This window comes from Parasteatoda tepidariorum, chromosome 4 (genome assembly GCF_043381705.1).
Source record: "Parasteatoda tepidariorum isolate YZ-2023 chromosome 4, CAS_Ptep_4.0, whole genome shotgun sequence".
In the NCBI taxonomy this organism is placed as follows: domain Eukaryota; kingdom Metazoa; phylum Arthropoda; class Arachnida; order Araneae; family Theridiidae; genus Parasteatoda; species Parasteatoda tepidariorum.
In genome coordinates, this window is record NC_092207.1 from 48,299,688 (window position 1) to 48,325,395 (window position 25,708).

The window sequence follows — 25,708 nt, forward strand, 5'->3', positions numbered from 1 at the left end:
GACATAATCAAAGGCATAACAAGGGAAAAAGTTTAAACGCAACGTTTCCAGCTACCTATTGGTTTTTATACTGCATCCTGATTTTTATAATTTTCATATGGGGAAAAATACTAATTTTTCAAAATTTCTTTCTTCTAAATACAAATTATTTACATATACCATGTTTACATTAATAAACAGTTTTATTATTAACAGCTTTATTAAATAGTATTTTAACTGAATAATTTATAGTGTGAAACTTTTGTTTTATTTATTATATTTTTATGACATTACATATTTTTATGCTATATTTTTATGTTAATATATTTTTTCAGATATATATTTATTATTTATATTATGATTTTTTCACTTATATTAAATAAAATTTTTGTTTTCTTTATCTTAAATATTTGTTATTAAAATTTTAGTTAAGTAAGTACCTACCAACCTACCTATTAAAATGAGAATTAAAACAAATATTTTTCGTACCACATTGTCTATTGGCCATTTTTTTTTCAAAATCTAAGTTCAAATTCAGACTGAGAATAATTATTCTTATTTTGAATTTGCAAATTATTTTTATATTATTATTATTGTTATTATAATATTATATTATTATAATTATTATTTGTAATTGTTATTCTTGATTTAAAGATAGTTTTAAAAAAATCAAAATCCTTGAATAAATTAAATATTTGTGCAGTATTCCATTTAAACTTTGTGCAATATTTTTCGAACGAAAGAAATATTTACAGAAGAAATATTGAAACTTATCCATTCCGCGAAAGCAGGGCGTACCACATTAATTAAAAAAATTTAATTATTGCTTTGGCTAATTAAAAAAAAATTTGTTTTTGAAAAACCTTTTTGAGTTTTCTAAGGGTATAACTCATATTGTGACAAATTTAATAATTTTTTAAGAGATCAGTTTTATATGCAACCAATTTTGTCTTATATGAAAGTAATCCTCCTAATTAATTAAAGACATTTCTAAAAACATATTTAGCTAATTACCTAGTATTACCTGATTAAATAAAAAGAAATATATTGGCTTCAAAAGTATACCGATGAAAATAAACGTCGACATTAAATAAATAATCCCAAGAAGCAGAAGCAGTAAGATATTACTTTATTAAAAACTTCATTCACTTCAAAAATATTTCTATTTTGTATATTTTTCAGATGAATGGAGTTTTTATTCAAGTAAGCATCTACATGTTCCTAGTACCAAAAATAGGCTCCCATTTTCAAAACTCTTCTATTAATAAATTTTTAAAGCTAATAAAGTAGTTTTTTTTAATTATTTTTTACAGCTTAAGTTTCTTGGAATTATTTACGTTTTTAATTACTCAGTACTTAGTGTCCTCAACACAAGAGAAATTAAATTATTATTAGTTTTTAAAATTATAAAATTAATTTAAAAATAAAGAAAACAAAAGCTTAACGAGGTCTATAGTTTAGGAAATTCAGAAACACAACAACTTGGGTCAATTTTACAAGTGAGAAGGTACCAAACTTTACAATAACGTAATCAATTAGCTGATTGAGTTAGAATAAAGAACTTGAAATTTTAAAATTTAATAAGAAATAAAACATTTGAGAATTTTGTAGTCTGAGAATAAGTCTAATGTCAAACGAGTTTCACAATTTATTCTACTATTACCAACAAAAAAAAAATGTTTCCTTCTTGAACTGATTGGCAAAGCAATTTTTAAAAATTTTTTAAACCACCAAATTATAATAGTTTTTTTTCTTTTGAACCAGTTTAATATGTAAGAAAAGGCACCAGACTTTCTAGAAAAGGAGTTAATCTAACTAAGTAAAAAAAAAATATATATATATACATATCAACTTCAAATGTACAGTGCGCCCCCCCCCAAAAAAAGGACCACTCTGAATAAGCGTCTTAATGGTTCGAGGGGGTGACCAATAAAATATGCTAATTATTTAATGCAGACGATATTTTAGGTTAGGAAAACAGACACAAAAACGTACTTTCTCTGAATAAACATACCTTTTCCCGGAACGGAAAAGATCGGATTTGACACCCGAAGACGGAATCGGATTTGACACCCGAAATATAGGGGGGTAGAAGCAATTGGTCCCCATAGTTTGGTCAGGAGAGCGATCCTAAGTTTGAACCCCTTAATGTTAATTTTATTTTTTACGTTTTTCGTCATATTTCGAGAACTTTTAAAGAGAATTGAAAAATTTTTGCACACAATTATAAAAGTTTTTTACCCGAAGATAATTCCATGCAAAAAATAAATTTTTGTAAACATTTACTATTTTATTTAATAACAGTTGTAAAACTTTTGAATTGTAAGGTGTATAGACTTTTACATAATTTTGAAGTAGCTAATTTTACATGGAAAAATACAAAAATTTGAGCGAAATCGGTTGAATAGTTTCTGAGAAATCGAATTTTAAATCTACGACTTTCTTAAAATCCGTTTTCTCAGAAACTATTCCAACCGATTTGACTCAAATTTTGTATTTTGTCATTTAAAAAATTGCATATCTTACAATTCGAAATTTTTTCAATTATTACTAAATATTGAACAAATTTTATTTTTCGTATGGATTATCTTTGGATTAACAAATTTTATAATTGTGTGCAAAGATTTTTTAATTCACTTAAAAAGCTCTCAACATAGGGAGAAACACGCAAAAAATAAAATTAACATTAGGGAAACCGAACTCTGAATTGCTCTCCTGTCCAAACTATGAGGACCATATTTCCCAGATTGCGATAATTTGAGGGTCAAAAATCCGAATCCGTCGAAAAAAAGAGATACGTTTATTCAGAGAAAATACGTTTTTGTGTCAGATTTCGTAACCTAAAATATCTTCTGCACGAATTAATTAGCATATTTGGGGTCACCCCCTCGAACCATTTAAATTGAGTCCTAGAATGTGAAGATCCGATCATCATATCAAAAGTTATTCAGGGTGGTCTGTTTTCTTTGAAAGGGGGGGGGGCTCTTTATCCTGATGACAGATTTCACTCACAGAGTAGAAAATGTAATATAACATTTTAAGGTACATTGTATGGTTAAATTCATTTTTATATAAAATAAAATAAATTAAAGAATAAAGTAATTTTTTTTACTTATATTGTATTATCTAATAAAATTTAATTAATTAAAATTACAATGCTTTGCTCAAGTTCTGTTTACCTCACTATGACCTGATTGATACAGCCTATAATCTAATATTTTTTAAACAGTATTGAAATATAAGAATTTTCTGGAACTGGTATTATGTGAAAGAAAAGGCATTATTCATTTAAGTAACATTATTATTTAGCTAAAAGAAGTAAAAAGTTTAAACTGTTCAACAAACATGCCGGAAACAAATTTTTAGTTAAACAATCAAGCTGCTCATGCTCCAGCTATTTGATAATTTAATGGGGAAAAAAAATATTTTGAACTGCAAGTTCCAAATTTTATCTGGAAGAAAGCGCATAAAATTTTCTAAAAATATTGTTATTTAAACATAAAATTTATGTTTCTTCCTTTTTCTCTATTTGTAACCACACTACCTAATAATAGGTAATAATCCATAGAACAAATTGCTTTTTTTTTTTTTTTTTTAGCATTTTGTAAAACAAGATAATTCTGGAATCTGTTTACTCATTAACAGATAACTCATTAACATCAAATTTTTTAATGATTTTAGGTATTTGAGTTAAATTTGTAGCTGAAATTCTGCTTATGATCATCACATTTGAAGACATGACTCATGCAGAAAATAATTTAAAATTTTCGTATATAATTTGCATTTCAAAAATGTTTTGGTTTAATTAATTTTTTTTTGTTGCAAAAACTGCTTAGGTTTTTTTAACAGTACCACTCTTATTTTGGCTAATTTAATAATTTTTAAAGAGAATGCCAGTTTCTTTTTAAATTAATTTTATATGAAAGGATTTAAATTTTCTAAAGACATATTTAACTAATTAGGTCAAATTAAATATCCTAATATTTCTTGTAAAAGTCCTATTAAGAGACATTCTTTCTTAGAATGTGATTTCACTCAATGGACAAAAATAAAATTTCTAAATTATTGTACTCTATGAGTTTGTTCTTAAAACTAATTCATCAAACTTTTTAGCTATGTTGTTTAATTACTAATTAAGGCACATTTAAATTTATAGTTCTACAGGTGCTCATGGCAACTGACTATGTAATTCGTACAGAAGACATTTTAAAGTTTCTTTTTTAGTATTTTGCACCATAAGAGCTTTTTAAAATCGACATTATCTTTTTTAATAGAAGTATTTAATTTACTAAAACATGTTGGAAAATAATTTTGTATAACTTGCTCATTTGTGTAGGAGCTGGGATAATCTGGTTGGCAGGGCACTGCGTTCAAGTTTGGGAGTTCTAATCCAGCCGGTTGAAGACTACCCGAGCAGTAAACATTGACCGGTCCACTTTAAATCTGTCACGTCACAAAGTCCTCCATGGTCCCATAACAAATAATATCTCTGTTGATGCTGGACTGGAAATTGATTGTTCTGTTTTCAGATCAAAATTACAAACTGTGGATGAATGAATGTGTCCACCCTATGAACGGGTGTGGCAGCAGTCTAGTTCTTGGCCATAGATGGCACTCCTCTGCATTAATGAGTGACAACAACAACATAAGTTGAATAAACTTTTTTTTAAAAAAAATACTGAATTTTACCTATACTATGGTATAGTAAAATAATCATACTACCTGAAAATCTTCCAATTGTTTGTTGTATTCTATTTGTTTAAAAAATTTTTGCTTTAGTTTACTACCAATAGATAACTATTTCTCAAAAACCTAAAATATTTGAAGGAATAAGAATATTAATTATGTAAAAAAGAATTAATTTTAAATTAAACAATAACCTTACAATAATATTAATTAACAAGCATTATAAATACTATAGATACCAATCAGATAATTCAAAACAAAGTTAAAATTCCTTTAATGAACTTTTAGTACATAATATGAAGTACAACTCATTGACAAATACAGGGAAATGATAAGAGATGGCATTTGGAAAAAAAATGAAGAGTTTCATGATCACAGCTTTAAATCTCTGAACTGTTTTTGTTCTGATTCAGTCTTCACTACTACTTGCACCACTTTCCTCCTGCACACTCTCGCTTCCACTACCTGAGTCAGAGTCAAGAGTGATGACATCAAGTTCTTGTTCTGTAGAAGCTTCAACTTCCATACTTTCTTCTTCAGGTTCTTCTTCTTTAGCAGTAGATGCTCTTTTATTCTCTTTCTTTTGCTTTTTTGTTTCCATTGTATTTTTATAAGCTAAAACAAAGAGTGGAAATAATTATTTGAAAAATCCCTTTTCGTGTTTAGTTTAATAACATATTGTTAAAACTATAATTTACTTCCATTATGTACATTTGATCTAAATTGCAAATGATCTCTTGCCACTGGTAAATGAAAGTGACTATTTGTCCCGTTTTTCCATTAGATGGAAAAAATATATTACAAGTTTTATTTTTTAAAATTAAATAAATAACCTATACTTAAACAAGAGTTTGAGTTCAGAATCACGAGCTTTGAAGCTATTTACCAATTCATCAAATTTTTTCAATTGTATATAATAATTTGGTAATTTGTAAATAATAAATAACCTATACTTAAACAAGAGTTTGAGTTCAGAATCACGAGCTTTGAAGCTATTTACCAATTCATCAAATNAAAAAATGAAGAGTTTCATGATCACAGCTTTAAATCTCTGAACTGTTTTTGTTCTGATTCAGTCTTCACTACTACTTGCACCACTTTCCTCCTGCACACTCTCGCTTCCACTACCTGAGTCAGAGTCAAGAGTGATGACATCAAGTTCTTGTTCTGTAGAAGCTTCAACTTCCATACTTTCTTCTTCAGGTTCTTCTTCTTTAGCAGTAGATGCTCTTTTATTCTCTTTCTTTTGCTTTTTTGTTTCCATTGTATTTTTATAAGCTAAAACAAAGAGTGGAAATTATTTGAAAAATCACTTTTCGTGCTTAGTTTAATAACATATTGTTAAAACTATAATTTACTTCCATTATGTACATATGATCTAAATTGCAAATGATCTCTTGCCACTGGTAAATGAAAGTGACTAGTCATCCCGTTTCTCCATTAAATGAAAAAAATATACTACAAGTTTTATTTTTTAAAATTAAATAAATAACCTATAATTAAACAAGAGTTTGAGTTCAGAATCACGAGCTTTGAAGCTATTTACCAATTCATCAAATGTTTTCAATTGTATATAATAATTTGGTAATTTGTAAATAAAAACTCGGTACTTTATGAATAAAATTATTAATTAAAAATACATATGTTTATTTTATAAGTTAAAATTAGCTAATAATTCTCTGTTTATGTAAAAATTAAACCTATATTAAACAGTTGCTTTGACAATTCATACTTAACAGTATATGATTATTAAAATTAGTATGTTATTAATTTGTAATTGTGAATATATGTGATTTTTAAATGTGCTTACGCTTAGTTTATGATCTGCTAATTTGATTGCAATTCTAAAATTTCGTTATAATTTTAACTGTTATTAACATAATGTACACATTTAGTGGGCTCTGTCCCCCACTCCAAAGATTACTGCACAGTTTATATAACCAGGTTAACGAAAGAAACTCGTTACCAAGTTGCTCCTGTTTAAAATCTATTCCAGTATTTAGGCAATATAAATAATTGCAAAAACAACATTAAAACAGAAACATTTCTTTTTTCTAAATGTGAGTATCACAAAAACTACATATTTTTGTTATGGCACCTACATTATAATTTTTTTTAGAACTTTTAATTAACAAAAATTTTCAATAAAATATTTTAGCTACTAAATATGTAAACTGAAAAATATGATCACCATGATTTATTATCATTATTTTTTCTATTCGTCTTTTTTAGTTGCAATAACGTTAAATATTTTTCAATAAAAGGGCTATGTTTTACCTCTGTGCTCTATATTATATGATTGTATGACACCAAATTTGTATGAATTTTTTTACTCTTAATTTTTTAAATAAAAAGACAGGTAAAGAGATAATGTTTTCAAGCAGCATTGCATAAGGAAGAAATCCTTATGATGTTTAATATAAACTAAACTCAGTTGCGCGACAGTCCACTAAGGGCCATGGCATACTATACCCACCAGAGTTCTCTTGACCTTTGGGCTCTGAGGTGCAAGAGCAGATGTTCTGGTAGGGTAGTCAGCCCAAAGCGGAACCTCCAGTATTTAGCTCCCAAGTATGCCTTATTGAATAAGGCTCTTCCAAAAAATTTTCAATGAATTAACTACGTTTACAATAAATGTTAGAAGCACAAATAAACCACTATTAGATATAATAAACTTTAAAAGAAAAATTCCAGGCAATTGTTATGATCGAATCGTTAGCTTTTCCTCAGCATGACATTAGAATTAGTTTACAGAATTTAAAATTACTTTTTTTTAACTAAATAAATAAGAATACCAATATTGTTTCCTGTGAAAGCAGCACAAATTGACATTTTTTCTAAAATTGTAAATACATACTGCTATTTAAACATTTTTTTAAACGAAAGTTAACAGAACCAAAAATATGTGTTAAATTATGTTAGTTTAATGTTACTATAATTTAAAAGTATCATAAAGGCATAGAATTACTTTTCAATTTTTTTATTGGTACAAACATTAGTGTCTTCTTATTCATTTGCATATAATTTATATAAAATATGTCATGGATATGATATCATCATTTCCTTCAAATACATAGAGTCTGTTCTGAAAAATATTTCGGCGCATAAAAGTTTTCAGTTTATAAAATGATCATTTAGTCATACTCATTTACATGAAAAATAGAAAGAAACTACAATTGTTTTTATTTTTTAAGGAATGTTTTAAATTTATTTTTCTTTCAGTTGTTGCTTTTCAGATTTCATTCATTTAAAATGACGGCTTAAATATATAACGTAATTATATAGGTTGCAATTATAAACTCTTTATAGAAATCATCCAAATATTTAATAATATCTTTTAAATAAAGAGTTTCTTTCAGGCTCATAGGATCTTATTTCTATTAAAATGTTTTTTGTTTTCTTTATAAAAGAAACTCGTCATCCCTAAGTGAGAGATTTTGTAACTAACACCTATGGATAATTTTTGGAATATTAATAATTTTCAAGTTTCACTGTTGATTAGTTAAACTCTTTTGATAGGTTCCAGTTGCACATTGCAATTAAAGCTTATAAAAATTGATCATTTTTCTTTAATTTTCTATAGCAACTTAAAGACTTACGATCGACATATTATAGGTTTTTATATTTTTTTTAAGATTCATAAATGTGAAATTAAAACTACTGCGAATTGTCTAAATTTAAGTTTCTTTGTAAACACAAAATTATTGTTTCTGATTTAATCAATATTATTATTAAATTGCAATAGTTATCAATTAAAAAAAAAACTAAACCATGGTAATAGATCAAGTAGAAAAAAAGGAGAATAAATTTATAAGCCACACAAAGCTATTAAAAGGCACAATGATCACATCAATACAAAACAAAACCATTGATTTGACTCGACAGTAAAGAAATGTTGTAGCTCCTAATGGGATGGTAAATCAAGGAAGACTAAAAGGTGCCATCTTAGGACTAACACATTTTGAAACAGCTATACATTGAATAAAGATATTTTCATTTATTTCACATTCATAAACCATAAAATGAGCATAAAAGACTACAGTTTATCAATTGTACAATTTAAGCAAGATAAAAAAAATATTAAGAGAAATGTTTAAAGTTGAGAATTAATATAATGTAAATATTATAGATAACTAATTTTATGTTTTCTTAATTATTATCTGTATTACAATATAATTTCAAAAAATCAAAAGATAAATTTTTTTAAATTTATTTTTATCATAATCTTTCTTATATCTAAACATATGCTTCTGTATACGTTTTATGCTTCTAAACTTATAACAAAACCGTTAATTTACCTGTAAGAGCATTGTGCAAAGGATGATTTAAGAATTCTAATTTCATATCTTTTAAGGCATCAAAGACATCTCTGCCTAGAATACGTTTTCTATTGGCAGCATGTGAAAAATTGTTTGCACTAAAACAAAATATTATTAATTATTAAAGAATAATAATTAAATAATTAATGCCTCTGCATTCAATGATACAGAGATAACAGATGTGTGTCATATCTTTATCATTGAAAAATAAATTTGCAAGGTGAAAATATTTAATATTCTTACAAAATTACTTAATTAATTTTTAAAAAGAAAATTCCAAAGTATTTCTTGCGACATTAGTGCCACTCAAAATATTTCAAAACTTTATAATTAAATGAAGGGTAACCTTAATCTTAATTGACTATACAAAAAATAAAAACTATTGGCTTTTGAAAATGTAAAACGTACAAGATTTCTTAAGTCATTTATATCTTAGATAACTTTTACATTTATTCTTCAATGATGCCGAGATAACATATGTCTGTTTAAAATAATCTTATAATTTGTGTCTAAATATAAAATATATAGAGCAATAGATGATGTTGATGCAGTAGAAAAAAAATTAATACAAAAATACTTCAAAATAAAACTCAAGGAAGTTGTCATCAGTAAAGTGAACTTATATTGAACACTTAATGAAAAAAATTAAATCAATATGGAACAGTTGTAAAAAATTTATGTACGTAAATATTGCTAATACCTTACGTTACCCAGCTCAACTAGAACTAATTTAAAAAAATAAATAAATACTAATTTTTAAAAAAACTACCTTTTCATTTGACCATATTCAAAATGTTAATCTGTAATAAATTACTGCAAATAATGCTGACAGATCATGGCTATTTTATATATTTTTGGCAAGCTATTTTTCAGATAGCAATGCCTCTAAATATAGTAAAAAGTAAGTACTAAGTGTCATAGTCTAAATGCATTAGACAAGGGATTTTAAATCTACTTTAGTCACAAATCAAAATTAATGGTCAGTTTTGAGCCCAAAGGATCTGATTTGAAACAAAAAATATCAAAATAAATTTCATTATAAATAGTTCAACAAACTGTTAGTCTTTTAAAAAATTTTAGTGCATGCAGCTTTTACTTTATAAGCTGAGTAAACTAATAGAAAAAGTATCAGTAGCCCTTCTTAGAAAAATCAGAAGCATATACAAACATACTAGCAAAAAAATATTACAACTATAATGTCTTATTCATAGACTGCTAAGTTGTTAAAGGGGTCATATTTTTGTTTAAGTTAAACTAAAGTATTAATTAAACAGGATAAAATTTTAGATAGTAAGGTTAAGTTTAAGTTTATAGCAAAATTGAAGTTTATAGTTAAGTTTATAGCAAAATTGAATGCTGAAATTTCTATGACAGAACAAGTCACTTAAAAATTTTTTACTTTTGTTATACAAGATGATAAATTTATTTACAGCATTAGAGCTCATACCTAGATGTTGAATACAATATAAAAACACTAGCTGCTTTGGATAAGGCAACTTTAGCAACATCTGTAACTTGAACACCTTCAGGAATCTAAAAATTAATTACAAAACATAATACATAAAAAAGCTTTACAATATTATTTTAATACTTTATATTATATATTATTAGAGTTTTCAATTTATTAATCTTTTAAAAATTAAAATATTGGATAATACATGCAATAAGGAAAAAGTAAGAAATAATAGGATAGTAAAAAATTTTAATAAAAGTTTGTTATAATAATGACAATTCACAATATCAAAAAGAATAGACGTTATAGCAAGATTAAGTACAAATACAAATTTAATATTAAAAATGTAATAATTCCAGGGAAATTTTTTTCTCAAAGCTTCCTCTTCAATTGTATTTATGTTATTCAGAATCATAAACAATGGCACTGTATGAAGTTCATATTTTCTTGTTATATAATTTTTTTAAGAAGTATGTTTCCGTTTTTAATTAATATTTGAAGTTTTCTTTTAAATGCTAGAGTTTTTATTTTCTTTACATGGTACTGTATTCTAGTCCTCCCAATAAACTTTAGCATTAAAACTCAAACAAGTTAGCATCAATAAATTTCTAAATCATAAAAAATTTTTATAAGAATACAAGTAAAAAATAAAATGAAGCGCAACAGCTTTTGACATTATAGGTAATACTAAGTGAAAATTTCAATAGTAGGCTGTCAAAAAGGAAGCATTGCAGATACGTCGTCAGTATAGATATGCGATACTTTTGTAATGTACAGCAGGAACCTCAAAAACAGTAGAAGAATTTTTCTTCATAAGGAAGAAGATAACTTGGTTGGTAGTCAATTACGTATGTTTACTTTATAAACATAAGAGGATAAAATTTTAATAAGGATCTAAGGCAAAATCGTGATAATTTTTTATTTCTTTGTATTGATACAAGAAATAAAAAAAAATTTCTTCCATTTTGCCTCTTTCTAGACGTCATTGCTCACGCACGCCTTTCCATTAAAAAAAAATTTGCAGCCGTTTCTGAATAAGTTTGTTAATTTTGTCAAATTGTTAAATCCTACAATTTACTACAACTAAATTTAACAAAGTGCTCACCCTAATCTTTCTTATATTAGAAACTTTGAAATGCACTGAGCCGAAATTTTCACCTCAGCACAATTTTACATTGAATATATTTGATAGTTATTTTGCATAGATGGCACATGATCAATTTGATTAAAGTGTTATGATCAGGTGATTTCCGAGTCCTAATGTATGGTTTCATGGGTGAATATTGTACAATGCTCAGTAGCAAAATGTATCAACACTAAACCATTATCATTTGATCCCTCACAAGCCTAAATTTTCCAATAGTAAGTCTGGATGAATTTTCTCTTCCAACTTTAAGCATTCATGTCACCCAATAAAGCAATTTTTAGATCATTATTAAGGCAAGAAGCCAGTAAATCACTTAAATCCTAAAAGAATTGATTTTGTGGGGCATTAAAGGAAACATAAGCATTTTTGTACTCTAATATGAATAGAGTTTTCATTCACCTCATAGGTAGTCATTTCCCCTACACTTCACCTCATAGGTTGTTCTAAGAAACTGATATAACTCAATTGCATTTCTGAAGGTGAAGACGTTTGGAGTTTATTAAATTTGGAGTTTGGGTTTATTTTATTTGGAGTTAAAAAAATTTCTCAAATACTTTGGTTTACTTTTTTGATGGATGCTTACAAAGTAATTTTTTTTTTTTTAATTTAAACGACTTAAAACTCCTCATGCACAAATTAATTACAAAGTAATTGAAACTGTTTGTTCTTTTGTAATGGAAAATGAAAATTAAAAATCATTTTTAGATACAGTTGATATGTTAAGACTTTTGGAAAGTATAAGTAAATAAGAAACCAAAACAGTGAGCTATTACAGATTATTTTGTTATTAATCCTCTCTAATTTGCAAAACAAATCAGTGTACCCCTGTTAGTTACTTTACAGTTATTTTTTTATTTACTCCTGCAGAAAAAAATAGAGCATTGAAAGTACACTTTTTGAATTTTGTCCAAACTATAATATTTTTCTCTTCCTATATAACTTTATTTTATTTTTTAAATGCTAGTATTTTTTTATGAGATGCATAAAAGATATTAATTTAATATGATGTGCAAAATGAAAACATCAATCAAAACAATACGTAACTGATATAGATAATATAAAATGTTTGAATATTGTATCATTTTCATCATAAAAATTTCTGAACTGATAACATAACTACTTTAGAATTTTCTGCCCCCTTAGAGTAAACATTAACGAGGATCGACTGTATTATTAATTTAAAGTTACAGAAGGGCTTTGTGTTCATAAAAAAAAGCCTATAAGACATGTGACTTTTTTAAAGGTTTTACAATAATCTACAATTTAAAAAATAAAAACAGCATACATAATAAAAATAATACACAGATAAAAATAAACTTACAGCCTCTTTTACTATTTTAGATATAGCTGATAAAGGTAGGTTAAAATCTTCTGCTTTTTGTGCCATAACAAAACTGTAAATTAAATAAAGAAATTAATTATAGGTTTCACTCAAACTTAATTATAAAAATCAAAAAAATTTATAGAAATTATTAAAGCAAGTACAATAGAGACATTTATCAAAACAAGTTTTAATAATTCTCCAGATGCAAAATAATCTGGTTTGTTTTATAGTGAATCAACACCTAAAATGTTACTAGATACGTAATCAAATCTTTTCGCATGTTAAGATCCAATTTATATTGATAAGAAATTCATATGCCATTGATTTATATAAAATATATTAAACGACTTAACATGATTCATCAGTAAGATTTGAAAAATATAAGAGAGAGCAATTTAATTTTGGTCCTTACACTATCAATAAATTACACTATCTAAAAAGTATCAATAACACACATAAAAAATCATAATATGACTCTCAAACACAATAAATATTTAATTTTATTACAACTCTGATAAATGTGAAACATTAATATGGGCAGTACATGTAAATTTAATTTTCTTTCTGATGATCTGTTTGGAAATTAATTTGGGCCACACATCTAATAAAGAAATCTTCGCAAATGTAGGTGGAAAAAAGTAGTGGCCATCCAGGGAATATTTTCGTATTAGTTTGTGCCAAAAACCTTCGCTAATGCATCAAAGGGATTTTTTAAGTTGCAATTATTTTTATAAAAAAATGTTGCGATTTGTTTGCTGGCTGATATGAATCTTTTTTGTTTCTTGTGTTCAATTTCCCGGTCAAAAACATTTTTGTTCAGGTATTAATACGGAAATTTATCCGGAATCGAACATATAGGCTGCTTAAAAATATATAACAGAGGGTAATATTTAATTTTAATGATACAGCTTGAATTTGAAAATAAATAAATTACAACTAAATATAATAAAACGAAATTCTATATTATTTAGTGAATCAACTGTACCACAACTCATACAAAAATTTAAAACGAAGACCATTATTTCAGCTCACAAAATACGGCTTATGATTCAATTATCAATAACAGCATTTATTATTCGAGTTACATTACTTAAAAATCAAACAGTGAAAAATACAAACACTAGAGAACTCTTGCACAAAATGCGGCAAATAGATAAATTGTTGTTTTTTAATGAATTGTTTTGAATACTTTTAGTACGCTCTTAGCTACCTATTTCTGTTATTGTAAAATCTGCTTAAAAAAAACTAAGAATTAATTACTTTTTTTTTATTTATTGCATCCGCTGGTGGCAACAATCTTTTACATTTTTCAAGAAGAGAAGAGTGGTGAAAAGAAGAGTTATTTATTATTTGGTTTGTCAATTTCTTAAATTACTTCGATTTAGCTTTATTATTTGTAATTTCTCAAATTATTTTTTAATGTTTTCCCTGTTCATATCTAATTCATTTAATTGTTCATGTAACCTTACTTTTTTTTTTATAGCTCACTCACTCTTTGCATTGTAAGCTACGAGATAGCAGGGATTTCCATTTTTGAATACTGTTTTCCTTTAAACAGGTAAATATAAACTTATCTTAATATTTTTTTAAAAACTAGTTCATGTGAAAGTTATGTTTCAGACTAACAGATTTATTGTTTCGACTTACAACTCTTAAGTTTGTTAACTGGTAAGTTCATAACAAAAGCTTATGCAAATGCACCAATTTTGACGAATCGTTTCTCAATTACAAATAAAACTAATACACTCAAGATAAGAACTTATTTTAGTTCGTAAAAAAATTTTAGAGCTTAACTAAGTGAACTTAAAGTTCACTTAGTTAACAGTTAAGAAAAATCATAGATAGCTAAAAATCCTTCAAATATAAGATGTACTTTTGTACATATTATATACCTCTCTATGCCTATTTCCGGAAATTGAGCTCAATATACTTAATGTTTATAATGAGTTATAATTTGTTAATTTAATTGTTAAGTTCGAGAAATGAGAGTTAGGTAGAAGAGAGATCAATAAATGAGTTAATGGTTATAATTTCTTAACTTATCTTCACTTAGTTTGCCACATTTTAGTGGGGCAACAAATAATAAATCATTGTAATTTCATATTATTATATTTAGGGATATTTAAGATCAATTTATATTTTACATAAATTGTGCTAAATTAGTTTCATTAACTATTTTTTTGCTGCAATTGGTAATATTTAATGTTTTATATTAGCAAAAATTGATTCCCCGGGGAGTGAAGAAATGAGTTCATCTGAGGAAGTGTCATGGATCTCCTGGTTCTGTGGTTTGAGAGGAAATGAATTTTTTTGTGAGGTATGTGTGTTCGATTTTGTGATGGAGTTCATTAATAATAAATTAATGCCTAGTGTATAAATATTTAAATAATTATTTTTTGTCTTATAATTAAGGTTGATGAAGATTATATTCAAGACAAGTTCAATCTCACTGGACTCAGTGAACAAGTTCCTCATTATCGTCAATCATTAGACATGATTTTAGATCTAGAACCTGGTAAGAACAAGTTGAAAGTTAAGTTTACTGACACGCTAATGAATAATTTTACTATGAACCTGTTCTGAAAAGAAAACTTGCCACCAACTAAGCGTAAGAAATGCAAAGTTTTTTCAAGGTCACCAGGAAACAAAACCAATTTTTTAATTTTCTTAAAATATTTTAAGAATAAAAAGGCATTTTTGTGATAAAATTCTATTTTGGAGAAGTGAGGGTGAAGTGATTGACAGTCCGTGATCGACACATTAGAAATTTTACAGAATTTCAAACAAATTCTAAGATAGAATTATACTTTAATGTTAATGCTAAGTAATAGTAATTATAACAATTATGATTATTTATAAAATATTTTTCTTTCAGAATTGCAGAGATGCCAACTTGCTCCGCTTTGTAAAATAGTATTTTCTAGTGGTAGCGAAATTTAAGTTACTTTTAGTTTAGTATTTTTCATTTTAAGTAATTTTCACACCACTAAATATCAGAAATTGTAAGTATCATCTGAAATGCAACGTTAAAGCATCCATCTGCTGGTTACTCTATTAAAATGTAGGCTACCACTGCTACCACTTTATTAAAACTATTCCAGAAAGCAGAGCAGTTGGCATCCCTGGAATTGTCTGAAGTTTTTTTCTACCAGCTTTCGATGATACTCTACTACTTGGAAAACTAGTCAGCTTTGCTCTTTCTCAAGAGTTGATTTTAATTTAAAATCAAAACCTAATATCACAGTCATTTACTACTCAAGCGTGTAATATAAATAGTTTATTTTTTAATTCACGTTCCATCATAGAGTGGTATTTAATTTGACAAAAGTCACAATATGATGAAATCGTACTTATTTCTTACACTTGTCTTCTTAAGCTGGTATTCAACTACCTAAGGAAAAGAGATGTACTAGTTTATTAATTTAAGGTCAATTTTAGTTAAATATTAAATAATGAACAAGATAGCCGAAAGCACAGCAGCAAATACCACACCTGATGTTTTCAGTTTTAAATTAAAGAGCCTCATCTTTTTATCATATATCACATTCAAATAATATTAAGTTGCTCAAAAAGAGATTAAATCACATTCTACCTTGCCTGTACCCAGTGTTCTTAATAATTTTTTGAGGGGGGCTCCCTGCCTTCCCTTTGATTCCAATAAATGTGCTCTTTTTGTAAAAATGAGCCGCCACCCATTAAAAACTCTATCTTTTTATTTAAAAAAAAAATTAATCATTGTTTAAATAATAGTTATGTATTGGAAAAATTATCTGTATTTATAGGTAAAATTCTGATTACTATTAAAACATTTACTTCATTAGGATTATTCTCACCAACTGGTTTAATTTTTTTGTGGGAAGGGAGGATATTAATAAATTGTTTGAGTGATTTTGAAACTAATTTCTTTCTTTAAAAAAAAGTGCACCTTTAAAAGTTAATTTTCTCATAATTTTTATTTTAAATTATTGAAAAAATCTTTTAAGCTGATTGTCAATTAATAATTTTTTGTTACTTTACTTTTTTTTGGAAAAGCAATATTGCACATAGATTGCCTTTTAGCATGCCTTTAACTATTTTCATAAGCTACAAATTTTTCTTTTCTTTGATAATGAGAGAGAATTACTTTTTGAAATATACTATTAAGATAGTATGAGAGGGTATTTTAAAAATTGTTGAGGATAATATTCGGTTATTACATAATGTTACAAATTTTGATAAATATTTAAGTGAGTGCCCATTCAAAACTCAGAGTCCCCTTTTCATGAAATGCCTTGTCATTTTTTATTCCAAGGGAGAACTCTGCAATACCAAAGTACTTATGCATAAGTATTATTTCAAAACTGAAATAATTTTAAAATAGGTGCATTGAACAGTGGTTTAAGGTCACAAGATCTCTTTACTAATGTACTTATTTCTAGTATTTGCCGGACTTATTTGATATGTAGTCCTCCCATCCAAAAGTAATTGTGTATTGATTTTAAAATTGAGGCATGTTATGGTTAAGTGCTGAATAATGTTCACCCCATCAGAATCGAATATACTATCCAATGGGTTCCACGGGTGCTCACAGGTTGGTGCTTTCAAGTCGCATTTTAATTTTAAATGCTTTATTTTCTTTATTTAGATAATCATGTTTCACATTCAAATAATATTTACTTCCATTAGCATCATAACAGAATACAATCTTTTTCTTGATACTTAAGTACTTAAACATAAATGATGTTATAAGATTGTAATAATTATGTAGTGAATGCAGTGACTGATCATTTAAGATTGCGTGATTCTTAAAAGAGTTATTTCTTGCACTTGTCAGTATCCATTAATATTCAGCCACCATTCCTCCACGCCAAAGAAAAGAGAGAGAAAAAAATCGTGTTCTAGTTTTAAAATTTAGTTACACTGAATAATTTATCTTTGACAGAACTTGTGATTTTTTTTTTTTTAATTTTTCATTTAATTTTTTTTTTTTTTTNTTTTTTTTTTTGCTCCTAAGGAAAATTTAATTTTACAAATTCTTGGTAATCCCATTGATTTAATTTTGCATATAGATGATGAACTGGAAGAAAATCCCAACCAGAGTGATTTAATTGAACAAGCTGCTGAAATGCTGTATGGCTTAATACATGCTCGGTATATTTTGACCAACCGTGGAATAGCTCTAATGGTAAATATGATTTATAGACATTTTTAAAATTAATAGTGATTCTCAATTTTCAAAGAAAAAACATTATTTTTCAATGCACGAATAATTTGTTATCTTATTTATACAATAAAACTTAATCTCGTACATAGTTGTTAATTATAATTTACGGCTATAAAGAAGCATTTTAATTTACCTGTCTATTATTTCTCAATATTCCTGTCTATTGAATTCTCAATATTTTAGATTAAGTTTTTCTTTATACTTTGGTTGGCAGCCAATTGCAGATCTTAAATAAAGAGGAAAAGAAACTTGCTCTGTCAATTATTGTATGCCTGTTTTTTAAGATGGAGTTGCAGCTTGGGCTACGATATATATAAATTAGTTATACATTCACAAATAAATTTTCTATTCAAAGGTTTTAGTGCCGGAAAATTAGGAATTCATGAAACCAAAACTATTGACAACAATGATTTTCAATTGAAAGTGTAATTCATAGAAACTTGCAGCTTTTTATGAATTCTAAACTTTTACTTAATCATTATCTAAACACTGAAATTGTCTGGATAACTTTTATCTTTGTTTTGAAAATAGGATCAGCAACTAACTACTCAAAGAGTTGGTATTGTTCTCACAATTATAGTTTGTTGCTACTTGTGAAGAAAAAGTGTTCATTTTCTTTTACTTGTAATACTTTTGTTTAACCTAGACCCTTTCTTTCTATAGAAACAAGCCATTCATCCAGTTTCTTTGATACACTGGTATTTTAAGTCAGTACTAATATATTTTTCTAACTATTGAAATTAAATTTTTTGTGTGGTGTTAAAGCAAAATAGACAATTTCCAGTTTGATGAAATTTGGATTGATATTGTTTTACTGTGAATGAAAAAGTTTTTCTAACATCCCAGTCAATTTTTTATTTAGAAGAATAGTGTCAGATGCATTTTCTTTTTCTTTCAGAAAATTCTTGTTACTTGATCTTTCCTGGTTAGTTATATTTTAAACAGTCCAGCTCTTAGTGATATTAAAATAAATTATCTGATTTTGTGTTCATACCTGGTAGATTTGTGTGTATATATGTAACCAAACTTCCATTTCAGATTGAGAAGCATCAAAATGGAGATTTTGGTACTTGCCCAAGAGTTTATTGTGAGAATCAGCCTATGCTTCCAATTGGTAATTTTTTATTAACTCTGTTTATTTCCTATCTTCAATAATAATATTTGTTATGCAGGACTCATGTGAGCATGGTGACATTGCAACACATTTGTTGCTGGTAATATTTGCAAAAATATTATGGGACAGGAAATATTAAAGAATTCTCTGAGTGTTTTTTTATAACTGGTAATCTACAATATTAGCTTTTGAAGAAAGTTGATAATTGAAAATGTTGCTGAAGTGCTGCACTCACTTTAAAAAATAATAAATATTTCGCAAATTATTATTTAAATATTAACTCTGTTTTATGTTGCACGTTTACATTTAAAAAATTTGATTTTTTTTCAGGAATTTTATGTAAGAAAATTATAGTTTATTTATTTTATGGTTTTTTTAAGGATTATCTGATGTACCAGGAGAATCTATGGTGAAACTATACTGTCCAAAATGCACTGATGTTTACAATCCTAAATCTTCACGTCATAATCAAACGGATGGTGCTTATTTTGGGACAGGATTTCCTCATATGCTGTACATGGTTCATCCAGACTACAGGCCTAAAAGACCTACAAATCAGTTTGTTCCAAGGTGATAAAAAAAAATTAACTATAGATCTTTAAGTAACCTTCTTTATTCTTTATCACTTTTTGGTAACAATTTCATTCAAATAAGTTGTTACCTAATTTAAAAGATTTGATGCTTATTTAAGCTTGCAACTTAAATACGCAAAATTTTTAAAAATTCTTAAATTTTTGTTAACTAAAAAGTTTTTTTGATGTTTAAACCTTAATCTAGGATATAAGATCTTAGTGCTAATATTTTGGACTTTTCTACTGTTTTCTGCACATATTAAAACTTTTATCAATGTTTACCAAAAAAAAAAAAATTAACAACCTGTTAAATTGTTTGCTTGAGCACATAATTTTCTGCATTTCAGACAAAATAAATCTTTTTACTCAAGAAATACTTAACTATCTGGTTTATACAAGATCTAAAACTACTTAGTTGATGTTCATTACTTCTTCAGTTTCAAGTTACTGCAAGAGTAAATTTGCAATTCTGAAATTAATGACAGTAATGTGTCACAATAAATGATAACAATAACATAATTAATAGTTTAATTAATTAATATGTATTAATAATTGAACTTATTTCTTTATTTATACATTCACTAATTTATTTGATTCTAGATTGTATGGTTTTAAAATTCATCCTTTGGCATATCAAATTCAGCAGCAAGCTAGTGCAAACTTTAAAGCTCCTGTTCGGGCAATTCCCTTCAATAACAACAAGCGATAGATTTTGGGAAGATTGGATTGTGTCAAGAACTTTATTTAATGCATTTGGTATATATGTAAACAAGAGATTTGATGAATCTGATTTCTGTTTAATATAGCTGAATGTAAAATTTGTTTTAGTAGGTTTTATTAAATAATTTCTTCTAAGAGTGTATGTTATAATTTTTCTTTGTGTTGCCTTGTTTTTTTCTTGTTTCCACTTCATCTTCACCTATGAATAAACTATGTATATAGGTAATATTTTTATTCAAAACATTATTTACTTGAATAATTAGATTCCAAATGTAAAAATTTCTACTCAGAAAAATTTTATCTATTTCTCAGTTAACAATTACCGTCCCCTCTACGAGCTAACTACTAACGATGGGCTAGTTTTGCTTATATATTGTGTAGAACTTGGAATATTTCTCATTTGAAATGAAAAATATACAGCGGTGATATATTTTTATTTGATGTTTTACTTTTTCGAATTATATCAAATATGATCACATTTTATCAAATATTTTATCTATCATTATCAAAAGTAGTAGTTTCTTTTACATAACTGTGGAAAATATATATATTTTTTTTAATATTATTATTACTGGCGGGGTTCCAATTACATTAATATCAACTAAAACTTTTCCCATTGAATAATGAAGATCAAGATCAGGTGCCTGCAGTTTGAAATTTTATGTGCTTGTGGTTTGACTGAAATTATTTTAAATTTATAAAAAGTATAAAATATGTTTAATAATGCAGTTTTCACAAGTTAAAGATACTATATTAAAAAGAAAGTTGACCTGAAAATATCCACTCACCAAGTAGTGAATCAACAAAAGAAAGTGGTGACTTAAATAAAAAAAAACTGGTCACTTTTCTCCATGTTTTTTCTTAATATTCCATGTATATATAATTGTTTAACAATAAAAGTTCATCAATGTAGTCTCTAAAAAAAGCAGAATTTTCATTAAAACATCCAATGGCTATTAAATGAAAAGGACTTGTTATCGGTCAACTGGCTCATTAAGTTTGAGGAAAAAGTGGCTATTAAGTCATTAGAGTAATCTTAATTTTACAGTCTAGAAGAAAGTATTATGAAATAACCACTTTGTTTATAATTTTCCATCATATATTTTATAAATTGTATATTAATTAAACAAAGCTTAAACTACTTTAATTGTGATCCAGGGTTCCCACGGTCCTTGAGAGTCCTTGAAAGTGCTTGAATTTTTTTGTGCTAAATTTAGGTCCTTGAAAGTGCTTGAAAAACGTCTTAGGTCCTTGAAAAACTTGATAGGTCCTTGAATTTGTCCAATACTGCCGGCGGCCCTTTTTATAAAACACCCGNGATTAAAGGATTTCACCATTAACACCTCATTACCATTAGTTATAGATTGTGCTGAAAATGATTTTGTGAATTAATATGTAAAACCAGTAGGGTTGTTTTTAAAAAAATATAAATTTTAGTCCATAATACATATACTCTCTTCTCTCTATATAGGCAAAGCATTTAGGTATTATATTTGAAATTAATTATTGCCACAACAAGCATTGTTGCTTCTAGTAAAATAGAAGAGAATAATTTTTAAAATTGGTCTTAGATTAAGGTCCTTGAAAATTTTGTTGAGGTCCTTGAAAAGTCCTGGAAAGTCCTTGAATTTCAATCTCATCATAGAGTGGGAACCCTGTGATCAGATATTGGTAATTTGGACTTCTCAAAGTAACTTGCTATGCCGTTCATTAATTTATTTTGGAAAGTCAAAAGTTTTGCCTTTATGTTCCTATTGTCAGTTTTACTACCTAAATTTTTTATTGTTAATACGATAGTTTTATTCTTATGCAGCAATTTTATCTAGTTTAGGTGAAACTTTGTATTGTTAGCATTCCATTATTCCAAGTTAACTTGACTATTTGATAAATCTGCACACTTTTTTCAAATGCTGTGTTTTTTCAATGAACCTTGACTAGAAAGAGTAGTAGTTGCTTTTATATTCTTCAATTTCATTAAGAAAAATAATTTGTACTAGTTTTTATACTAGTAGATATGAAATTTGTATTACAAAATTTCATATCACTTCTTTGTGTGTTCAGTTGAACCCCTCTATAGTGAACTGTCTGCAGACCCAACAATAAGTGTATTATACAGGATGGCTCACTATATCTGAAAATTATATTTTAGCATTACACTGTTGTTGGTAATAGTTCCATAGCGCATTATTCACTTATAAATTATTAACTGCTCAAATAATGGATAAATCCAATGTTAAATAGAAAAATAATTTTTTAAATTCTATGAAAAAAATCAGTTATTTTAAATTTGCTACAATTCAATTATAAGTTGAGTTCTCCAATTTTCATATCAACTGTTAGTAAAGCATCCACTATCTACTGAAGAAGAAAAAAAGGCATTCGGATATCTAATGTGATGGCATTTAGAAGTTGACGAAATTTCAAATTTTTTGTAAACCTGAGGGGGAGGGGTGAAAAGATTATTATGCTGATAAACAACTTGTTCACCATAATTTAAAAGCATATGCATAGTAAGATATGATATAATTATGAGAAATGCTATCACAACTCGTACCAATTTAAAGTTAAAAAAAGGAAAAAATATGCTGTCAACCTTAAACTAACTACCAATTTCTTAGATGGCCACTATAAATGTAATAAATAACATTAGTTTAAGAGAAGTTGAGAAAGAGCCACTTAAGAAATATCACTATATCCCAGATTTATTGTAGCTAGGTTTGACTGTATTATGAGAAATCATTACAATAATAAATTAAGGTTGGGCAAAATAGTCAAATGCCATATATTTTCTAGGACAAGGAATTTATTAATCTTCCTAACTTTCAGGGAAAATACAAAAGTTGTTTTTAAGATTTATAAAGTATTTTTACTTTAAGAAATACATTTTTTGTTCTAATAAATAGTTCTTATAACCCTTTATTATAATTTATTTTGTGCAAAATATATAAGGTTGTGGATTTGTTTACTTTTTGCATTCTTCTTAATTATTATTCTTTACCTGATTAAATGCAGTTTCTTATTACTTTAATTAATTTGTTATTGAAATTTCTAGTATTGTTAAAAAGTTTTATTTAGCAATTAATTTTGAATCAATTTGAATTTGAAAAATAAAAAATGGTAAGAGTGTAGAATGCTAAATTTTTTTTATCAGTAATTTATAACATTTTTGAAAATATTTATTACAGGATTCTTTTTTTATTATAATTGTCTCCTTTGCAATTATTTTTACCAACTTATTCCCTCTTAATTTTATAATAATGTTTCCAATTACTGTAGAGTCTCGATTGTATCTGCTCTGTCATCAAAAGTTTGAAAAACTTTTGTTAATTGATAAATTAACTGCTAAACAAAATAGTCTATGTACTTGTTTTTCAAGTGCATTATTTTCATTTGGTTTACTCTTTTCATTCCCACCTTCTCATTTTTGCTGCAGTCTTAAATTTGGGATGATGTGATTTTGTAACGTCATTTAGTTTAATTTTAAAAAAATCTGCCATTGTGAAGTACCTTGGATTCTATCTCTGCTGGTGTCTTAAGGCCACTCCACTTCAAAATCATAGGTATCAGCTTTTTATGGAAATAAAGACAATGTAGTCCATGGTTACAAAATTTTGTCTTAACCTTCATGATCTCCTTAGGGTTTTGACTCCTCTGACCTCAATTGGATTTTGCTGAAGTACTTCAATGTTAAAAGAGAGAACTTGCACAAAAAGGTAGCTAGGAGGTGCGTTAGTAGGGTAGGGGAATTTTTATGCATTATTTTTAAAAAACTATTCAGCTACTCTAAGTTAAAAAGTAGCTTAATTATAAGAAGCTGGCTGTAACTGAAATAATACTTCACGTTTTTCTATTTACTTAGACTGATGTTATTGTTTCTTGGTAAGTTTCTTGGTATTGTTTCTTGGAACTGTCTGCTGCTATGGTAACAAGCGAGAGCACATTTCTAATGGGGGGTGAAATGGAGGAAAGAATGTGTCGATTAGTTTACTCACGACGACCTACGCTAAGATTAAGACAAAACTATTCAGCCCATATCCCTATTCGAAGTTACTTTTCCTCGTAACGATAGCACCCACCACGACGGGTGTCTGGAGTTCTCCTGAAAGTCGCACTATAGTATGGTTTGAATTCCAAATTAAATTCATGTGCAGTTTGTTCTAGTTTTTACAACAGTGAAATTTACAAATTTTGTTAAATTTCAACCAAATTCAAATTTTGTAAAGATTGAAGAAACTTGAGTTTAACTCTTCTCGTAGAAAAAAAATTCCTTATCTTAAGGTTTATTATCTTTCAATATTGTTATTTAAAATGCAAGAAAATACGCGAAAGTTTAATTAATATTGCTCAACAAATAAAAAGGGATGTTTCCCAGACCGTCGCCAATAGCCCATTGTGCAGCTCTAGTGCGACGTAAATGAACTGCAACAAATATAAATTATAAGATACAATAAGCGTATATAAGAATGTCGTATTTGTTCCCGTTCATTATAAAGTTCAATTTTAATTTCGTTCCTTGCCTTTCTTGTATCTTCTTTCTTTCCTCCATGTAGATTTTTCCTTCTTAAAAGTGGCATAATTGAAATTGCCTCATAAATGCAAATGTATTGCATAATGTACTCAATACTACTTTATGCAATAAAGTTAACTCGATTAAACTGTGTTCTAGGTATGAGCTGTTAGTGACGTAAAAACAAAAGTTAAAAGAAACAAGATAAACGGAACTTAAAAATTAAGGATCCAGTGGCTCAAAAAGTAATGATTACAGCCGAAATTCCCCTTTTAATTTTGGGAGTTAATATACAAGTTATTGTCTTATATGTATTACGATATTAGATGGTAATTTATATATGTTACGTCTAATATACAAGTAATTGTCTAATATCTTAATTATTAACTCAAACATAAGTTGATAAATTAACACTCTCTTGGCAAGAGAGATTCTAAATGACAATAAAATTAATAATTTTGTTATTACTTTTAATCGCATTGAAGGGGCAATTTTCAGATTATCAAAGTATGAAGAATTACAGACTATATTAGAACTAGCAAGTTAATTTGATTTGTCTCTTAAAATAAATCTAATAGAGCGAAAGTAGATTAGCGCATTGCCGTTGAAGCCGATTCTCTCATTGTTCATCCATTTACGCATATGTGAGTAGTTCGTAGATCAACTTGCTTTTAAGGACCATTC

At 27.1% G+C, this 25,708-nt stretch overlaps 2 protein-coding genes across 4 annotated transcripts; one reads left to right on the forward strand and one right to left on the reverse strand.

Annotated features, from left to right (window-relative positions):
• Nucleotides 1–5,722: 5,722 nt before the first annotated feature.
• On the reverse strand, nt 5,723–14,145 carry LOC107441768 (DNA polymerase epsilon subunit 3). Of its 2 annotated transcripts, none has more exons than XM_043040431.2 (5): nt 14,028–14,145; nt 12,906–12,978; nt 10,432–10,517; nt 8,964–9,082; nt 5,723–5,943 (listed from the first exon to the last, which is right to left on the reverse strand). In XM_043040431.2, exons 2-5 carry the CDS (start codon nt 12,969–12,971, stop codon nt 5,738–5,740), a joined length of 477 nt encoding a protein of 158 aa, XP_042896365.1. In that variant the 5' UTR covers nt 12,972–12,978; nt 14,028–14,145; the 3' UTR covers nt 5,723–5,737. The 2 variants fall into 2 exon arrangements, with proteins under 2 accessions (XP_042896365.1, XP_071035846.1); XM_071179745.1 differs by lacking the exon at nt 14,028–14,145 and adding an exon at nt 13,894–13,956.
• A 46-nt stretch (nt 14,146–14,191) lies between these two features.
• LOC107441767 (casein kinase II subunit beta) lies at nt 14,192–20,654 on the forward strand. 2 transcript variants are annotated; one of them, XM_016055136.2, is made up of 8 exons: nt 14,192–14,261; nt 14,392–14,466; nt 15,125–15,225; nt 15,321–15,423; nt 17,957–18,072; nt 19,150–19,225; nt 19,606–19,795; nt 20,398–20,654. In XM_016055136.2, exons 3-8 carry the CDS (start codon nt 15,154–15,156, stop codon nt 20,504–20,506), a joined length of 666 nt encoding a protein of 221 aa, XP_015910622.1. In that variant the 5' UTR covers nt 14,192–14,261; nt 14,392–14,466; nt 15,125–15,153; the 3' UTR covers nt 20,507–20,654. The 2 variants fall into 2 exon arrangements, with proteins under 2 accessions (XP_015910622.1, XP_015910623.1); XM_016055137.4 differs by having other exon boundaries at nt 14,216–14,304.
• Nucleotides 20,655–25,708: the final 5,054 nt, after the last annotated feature.

Excerpts from the sequence above, each read along its gene's own strand:
- LOC107441768 (XM_043040431.2), bottom strand. The coding sequence starts at position 12,971 with ATGGCACAAAAAGCAGAAGATTTTAACCTACCTTTATCAGCTATATCT. Across the intron at positions 10,518-12,905 it reads CTAAAATAGTAAAAGAGGCT|ATTCCTGAAGGTGTTCAAGT; the intron begins GTAAGTTTATTT and ends ATTAATTTTTAG. Across the intron at positions 5,944-8,963 it reads TTTGCACAATGCTCTTACAG|CTTATAAAAATACAATGGAA; the intron begins GTAAATTAACGG and ends TCTTTGTTTTAG.
- LOC107441767 (XM_016055136.2), top strand. The coding sequence starts at position 15,154 with ATGAGTTCATCTGAGGAAGTGTCATGGATCTCCTGGTTCTGTGGTTTG. Across the intron at positions 15,226-15,320 it reads GAAATGAATTTTTTTGTGAG|GTTGATGAAGATTATATTCA; the intron begins GTATGTGTGTTC and ends CTTATAATTAAG. Across the intron at positions 15,424-17,956 it reads GATTTTAGATCTAGAACCTG|ATGATGAACTGGAAGAAAAT; the intron begins GTAAGAACAAGT and ends TTTTGCATATAG.